General features: G+C 43.4%; 1 protein-coding gene across 1 annotated transcript in view; it reads left to right on the top strand.

Annotated features, from left to right (window-relative positions):
- The first annotated feature begins 391 nt into the window (after positions 1 to 391).
- Positions 392 to 7,438, top strand: part of C2CD3 (C2 domain containing 3 centriole elongation regulator) — a 2,415,762-nt gene continuing 2,408,715 nt past the window's right edge. The window contains exon 1 of the mRNA XM_044072855.1: positions 392 to 596. Within this exon, the coding sequence (XP_043928790.1) occupies positions 545 to 596 (52 nt within the window). The 5' untranslated portion in view covers positions 392 to 544. The remainder of the gene's footprint in view (positions 597 to 7,438) is intronic.

Here is a 7,438-nt window from a genome sequence, read left to right as displayed (position 1 = left end):
TTATTCTATGTCCCAGTTTAATGGTAATATTTTAACAGCACCCCTAATTCTGTTCAGATTTGTCTTTGATTAATTGAGAGATATATTAGACATAACTGTATCATATGTTACCACAAAAAAACTGGAGCCTAAAAACGAACCTTTGAGCCACAAACAATGGGAAAGTCCAAAAACCCAATCATTTACTTTGGAGAATAACTTGGTGGGTTAATGAATTCACTACTAATGTCAATATACACCGCACAGAAAAATACACCTGCAGAAGACACGCTAAACAAAACGTCCACAATTGCCATTTCTAGCCCAAACGTCACATTCCTCCCAGCGTGCTCTGGGGCGAGTGCAGCGGCAGGCCAGCTATTGGCGGCGGGATTGAATCGCACAGACCGGAAGTGTTGCTGTAGTCCCGGTACAGTTTGTTGCTGTGATACTGAGTGATGCGTAAGTGAATGGGAAACTGTGAAGTCTGCTATGGGGATATCCTACCTTCTGCACCCCGAAGTTGTTTCAGTATTGGCACTAAAGTATTTAATAAGGTCCTGCGATGAAGGCAAGGAAGTCTAAACCCAACAAACAGGGACTAAAGAAAAAGAAAGGTAAACAGAATAAAAGGCGCTGGTGCTTGTTATTTTGAAAGTACAGGTGTTTGCAGAAAGTAACCATCATAGTTTTTCTTGTAGTATAACATATAGACACACTGTACAAACCACCCTTTTCAGCAGATGTCAGGTTTAGGGAATCACATGAAATTTATGCTTAAGTGTTGCTTCGGATTACAGTCTTGCTTATGCTGTCATGCTTTGGCTGAGATGCAGATCTTACGTTACTTAATTAGCACTCTGCCTGCCAGGTTATGTTACATGAGTATCGCAGTACCAGTTTTCTTTGGATTTTGAGGTATACATGGCAAATGCCCTAGGATTTTAGGACATTATTTGATACTAAGCCTGTCACTTTGGACAATTGAAGAGAAAAATCCTAGCAATGACCTAAATTCTCAGTAGCAAACATGGGCTTCTAGTATCCTTACAAATGTTCTCATTGGCACTAGATGATGATCACTATTAAATTTGCTGGCTCATTACTAACTCCCCCAGTAATGAATACCACTGCCTAACTCTCACCAAAGCTAACTGACTCGTACCACATTGGAGAGCTCTCTAAAGCCTTACTGCAAAACTACTGTTTAATCTTGACTGTAATGTAAATATTGTAAGTAGTTTTCTGCTTACTCTGTTAGAATATGATGTGTAATCTGTACACTACACTGCTATTTTTGTACTCTAATGGAGCTTTTCTCCCTGGGTTATTGCTGAAAAAGGGCCTCTTCCCAGCCAGACTAACCCGGTCAACAAATGTAAAATAAATATCTTGCTTACCACTTCTGTTTGCATATCTCTCATACTTTTTCTTCCTTTCTACTCCTCTTACCACTGCATGCCTCTCTCACCTTTTCTCTGTCGTCACCCCAGTGGTATCCTTTCCTGCAACTATTCTCATTTGCCTCTTCTAATGTTTTCATATCTCTTTTACAAGACTGTCTGCAAATATACAGAGCTGAGTATAGTTTTCTTTATTATAGAGTTTATTTGTTGCTTAGATATCTGTTGTCTCACTGTTCTGAGAGTCTGATCTGCAAATACACAAAGCTAAGTATATTTGTTTGGTTTTATAGTTTATACTATTAGTGGTTGCTCAAATCTCTGCTGAAGCTGTCTTCCCACCCCCATTTTCTGCATTGTCTTCAGCTGATATAACTGTTTTTATAGCTTGTGTGTTACCTAACTCAAGGTTCCCTTAATTTGACCTGTTAATAACAGCCTGCATTTAAATTGGAACCTGTGTTCTGAGAGACAGCCTTACAAAACTATCTGCAAATATACAGAGCTGAGTATAGATGTTCTTTATTATAGAGTTTAATTGTTGCTTAGATATCTGTTGTCTCACTGTTCTGAGAGTCTGATCTGCAAATATACAGAGCTGAGTATATTTGTTTGGTTTTATAGTTTATACTGTTAGTGGTTGCTCAAATCTCTGCTGAAACTGTCTTCCCCACCCTCCCTGTTTTTGGTTTGTAGTTTAAATTTGGTGGCTTTTGCAGTGCCTGCCCCACTGTAGATTTGATCTAGGACACTCCCCCAGTCCCGTCTCTTTACTGCATTCTACCTAATCAACCCTTTCTGCACTTGCTTTTAGTCCTTTTTAATTTAATTGCGGTTTTCAAACTGTGTGTAGTCTAATATTGCTACATAATCAAGTGTGCTAGCTTGCACTGCATGTGACTTGTTTTTACTACCGTTTTTGCTACTTTTCTGTAATAAAAAAAAAAAAAACAAAAAAAAAACAAAACAAACTGTAAGCCTGTTTCCTACCTTTCCTGTAACTAGTGTTCCAGATACAGATTTGCTGTATCCAGGACTGTTTGTAAGCTTCTGAGCCTCCAAGCCTTTCTGTGTTGGAGGGAAGCCTTCTAGCTTATCAGTGGGAGTGGTAAGTATTAGGTAACCTGTCTACCACATAAGGAGTGGTTCTGGTCCAGAATTTGTAATTATTGGCCGTTTGGGCAGTCTTCCATCTCTCTCAACTTTCTGATTTGAAAGCCTGCATTTGCACTTGTTTCTGTCCTGTAACTTGTCTAGTGCAGATACAGATTCTTAGTTTTAACACTTAAAGTTGCTTATTCATACTCAGCACTTGTTCAGAACTTGTAAGCACTAAATAAGCTACTAATTACTATATCACTCAATCTTCCTCATTACCTAAAGGAAAACAGTTTTTGTACTTACTTTTCTCACTGGCGTTGAGAAAAACAGCTCTTGTACTCACTTTCCTCACTTATCTAGAGGAAAATAGCTTTTATTCAGGCATGTCCAAGGGTCAGCTCCCAGTGTTCTCCCCTGTCTATCTGATGAATCTGGGCATCTTGAGGCAATGTAGAAATTGCCTCATGTACACAGACAACCCTCTCCTCCTACCACCCAACACTACAACCTGTGAGAGATGCACTTATCTAGCCAAACTGGAGGTAAAGCTCTCACCAACCAAGACTGAACCTGACAGTCATGAGGAGAAGGTAAACATTTGCACCACACCATAGGTTCATAGGCTCATACTAGGCACTAAATAAGCTACTAATTACTATATCACTCAATCTTCCTCATTACCTAAAGGAAAACAGTTTTTGTACTTACTTTTCTCACTGGCGTTGAGAAAAACAGCTCTTGTACTCCCTTTCCTCACTTATCTAGAGGAAAATAGTTTTTTATTCAGGCATGTCCAAGGGTCAGCTCCCAGTGTTCTCCCCTGTCTATCTGATGAATCTGGGCATCTTGAGGCAATGTAGAAATTGCCTCATGTACACAGACAACCCTCTACTCCTACCACCCAACACTACAACCTGTGAGAGCTGCACTTATCTAGCCAAACTGGAGGTAAAGCTCTCACCAACCAAGACTGAACCTGACAGTCATGAGGAGAAGGTAAACATTTGCACCACACCATAGGTTCATAGGCTCATACTAGGCTATCTGCCCTAGGGCATTTATAAGCCTAGCCAGAATGTGTTTGGCTTTCGCCACCCATTTTAAATGAATTTTGCTATGCCCTTTTTCGAGGTTAGTATACTGTGCCTAGCCAGAGTGTATTTGGCTTTCACCACCCATTTTAAATGAATTTTGCTATGCCCTTTTTCGAGGTTAGTATACTGTGCCTCTAACAGTGACACAGAAGTGATACCCGGGGTAAACCTACGATCTCCCATCTACTCATCAAGATTTCTCTTGAAGAGAGTCAGTGAGGAACTCTGCCTAACCTGGACTGGGATTTTATTCCAGAGTGAAGGGAGCCTCTGGGTTATGAATCTGTCCCTCCAGCATGTCCTATTTATTTCAGTGCTGAGGTTCAAGTCTCTCGAGCGAGTAGCTCGATGGGATTTGGATTTTCTGAGGTGCAGCATGTCCATTAATTCCGGGTTGGACATGGCTTTATACGTCAAGCACAGATCGCCTCTGAGCACGCGGTATGCCACTGAGTAGAACTGGAGTTTCTTTAACCAGGCAGCATATGGCATCTGTTTGAGCCCTTTGATCCCCTTGGTGAGGTACTTTTGAGGTCTTTCCAGTTGCTGCAGGTGTCTGGTAAGGTACATCCCAAAAGGGGCATTGTACTCACCACACTCATCACATAGTCTCACTACGTCTACACCACCAAAATCCACACATAGAAACTCAAAAACATTCGCGGAGGCTCTCAATAATAACCTGCCTAAGCAACAGAGACCTCCAAGGCAGAAACACAAGCAACCTCCATCCCCCAACACAACCCATATGACACATAGCCCACAGATTCAGTGTGCCACTCAAACACAGCCAATAAGGCAAAACAACATACCCAATGCACACTGCTGTCCCACTCACCAGGCTAAACAAGGAGAAGGTTACTGTCCGCTGCCTGTCGGGTGCCAGGATCCGCCACATAACCCACGCACTCAGGTCACTCCACAACAAGTACAAATATGACTCTGTCATTGTTCATGTTGGTGTGAATAACCTGAGACGTACCTCCCTGGACTACATGAAAAGCGACATGAAAGAGCTCTGCGATCTTGTAGCCCAGGCAGGGATGACCCTAGCCCTGAGTAGCATTCTGCCATTGCCCAGAATGATACCGCAGTACAAGGACAAAATGATTGAGTTTAACAATTGGCTAAGCTTCTGGTGTCATTCAAAGGGGATTCAGTATCTGTCTGCTTAGGATGACATGGTCGACAGACCATGGTGCTTTGCCACAGATGGCCTGCACCTGTCACCGCTAGGATTCCGGATACTGGCTAAGGCTCTTGCTGCCCCTATAGTGCCTTTTTTAGGCAGGGTTCAAGTAACAAATTCACCACCATAACAGGAACAGGCAAACAAAAACTGAGGGTAATGCTACTCAATGCTAAAAGTCTAAATTTCAAAATGCAGTCACTCGAGGCACTCCTTAAAATGGAGAACATCGATATCTGTGCAGTGACTGAGACCTGGTTCAAGGCTCCAGAGAGCACCCCTGCACTACCAGGCAATAACTCATACCACACTTTTCGGCAATCTATCCTGGACCGAAACACCAAGGGGGGGTGTGTGTCCATATTTATTAAGGATATCCACACCTCCAGGCTAGTTGCTCAGCATAATGCATCCGAGGTTATCCAAGTGCAACTAACTCTTGGCAAAACTGCAATCCAAATTGCAGCTTGCTACAGATCCCCCACCATGCCCCAGGATTCCCACTCCTCTTTTCTTGATGTACTGGAAAATATTAGGGTTCAACCAAACACCCTAATAATGGGCGACTTCAACTACCCCACCATTAACTGGGAAAACTACTCCTGTAATAACTCCTTAGCGCAACGCTTTCTGGAATTCATAAACTCCAATCCCCTGGATCAACTTATCCACACCCACACAAGTCGCAACAATATTCTAGCCCTAGTCATTGCCACCATGAGTGACGGTGTTCCACACCTGAAGTCAACACCTCGTTGGTCGATCCGACCATAAGCTAATCACCCTTGATATCCACATCCCATCCCCACCCCTCATTAAGGAAACCACAGTAAGAAATTTCTCCAAAGCCAACTTCATGCTTCTTAAGACAGAAGTAGTGAACTTCATGACACCCATGCAGATGGACAATACAGTTACAACTGCTGAATCCTACACAAATGCACTCTATAAGCACCTACACGAGTGCATGGATCGTGCTATCCCAAACAGAACTAAGACGCTATCCTCCAAAAAAAGGAAGCCAATCTGGTGATCCCCTGCCATAAACAAACTGTACAACAGAAGGAAGAAACTGTTGCAAAAGAGAGTAAAATCCCATGAGTGGAGGAGCTCCCTGGTCAGCCTCAGTAAGAAGCTGAGATCCCTTATAAGATCCTCCAAAGCTAGCTACGAAAATACAATTGCCACTAATTCCAAGGGCAACCACAAAGCATTCTATAGCTATGTCAAGAATCTCAATGGCAACACCCAGATCTGCTCGGAGTTACAGCACAAAGGCATGAAAATTACAGAACCAACTGATATTGCCAGCATCCTGGCAGATGGGTTCAGTGCTAACTTTACCCCCCTCTCACCCCCTAAAGGGCCCATATCTATACAGGAAGAATGCAGAGTCCCTGTAATCACAACTACGCAGGTGAAAGCTGCACTCTCTAAAGCCAAAAACAGAGCATCCATGGGACCAGACAACATCCCAGGCTGCATTTTACACGAACTTCAGAATGAACTGGCTCCCCACTTAAGCACCATGTTCAATAATAGCCTCGCATCAGGCTTTGTGCCCACTGAATGGCGCACAGCAACAGTTATCCCACTCCACAAAGGGGGAGCCACCACTGATCCCGGGAACTATAGACCTATTAGCCTGATGAGCCTGGTCTGCAAAGCCATGGAACGTATCATCATGGAACTCATAAATAAAGACATTGGTAACCTCCAAACTCTGTATCCCACCCAGTTCGGGTTTGTGAAAGGCAGATCATGCCTCCTGAACCTGATCGACTTCTTTGAGGCAGTCACCAAAGCCGTAGATGAGGGTAAAGTGGTTCACACAGCCTATCTTGACCTCGCCAAGGCTTTCGACACCATCCCCCATTCTGGAATTATAGCTAAACTCAATAAACTAGGCATAAATCCCTACGTCACAAGATGGGTTGCCAACTGGCTCACTGACAGAACCCACACTGTAAAAGTTGCAGACTCCAAATCTGACCTCAAACCAGTGACAAGTGGAGTACCACAGGGTTCCGTCCTGGGACTGCTCCTGTTTGGTATTTACTTCTCTGAAGCACAGGCTAACACAGAAGGCCTCTGGCTAACAAAGTTCGCAGATGACTGCAAACTAGGAGCCATAGTCAAGTCCCCAAATGATGTGAACATCCTACAGAAGGGCCTCTCTGAGACAGATGCCTGGTGTCAGAGTCATGGCCTCAAGCTCAATGCCAAAAAGTGCAGTGTCATCCCTTTGGTAAAAACTCTGTACCCATGAACTACCACATAGGCAGCAATCTACTTAACACCGAATGCGTGATAAGAGACCTTGGGACCCAGGTAGACAGTAGTCTCTCCTTTGATAGTCACATCGCCACAGTAGTCAGGAAGTCCTTCTACGTGGCACACCTCATCATAAACGGGTTCTCATCCAGGAAAAAATAGGTCATCGTTACCCTTTGCTCATCAATCATTAGACCCATTATAGAGTACTTTTTGGAATGTACCTCACAAGACATCTGCAGCAGCTGGAAAGGCCACAGTAGTACCTCATAAAGAGGATTACTGTACTCGAACAAATGCCCTACACTGACCGCTTCAAAAAACTCCAGCTTTACTCCGTAGCATATCGCCTACTCAGAGGTGATCTCTGCCTAACATATAAAGCTATGTCAAACCCA

The sequence above is a fragment of the Protopterus annectens genome, chromosome 5.part1, assembly GCF_019279795.1.
Source record: "Protopterus annectens isolate FY-2018-M chromosome 5.part1, PAN1.0, whole genome shotgun sequence".
NCBI classification, from domain to species: Eukaryota; Metazoa; Chordata; order Ceratodontiformes; family Protopteridae; genus Protopterus; species Protopterus annectens.
The sequence above is the reverse complement of the archived record's forward strand: the minus strand, read 5'-3'. Positions and strand labels throughout refer to the sequence as shown.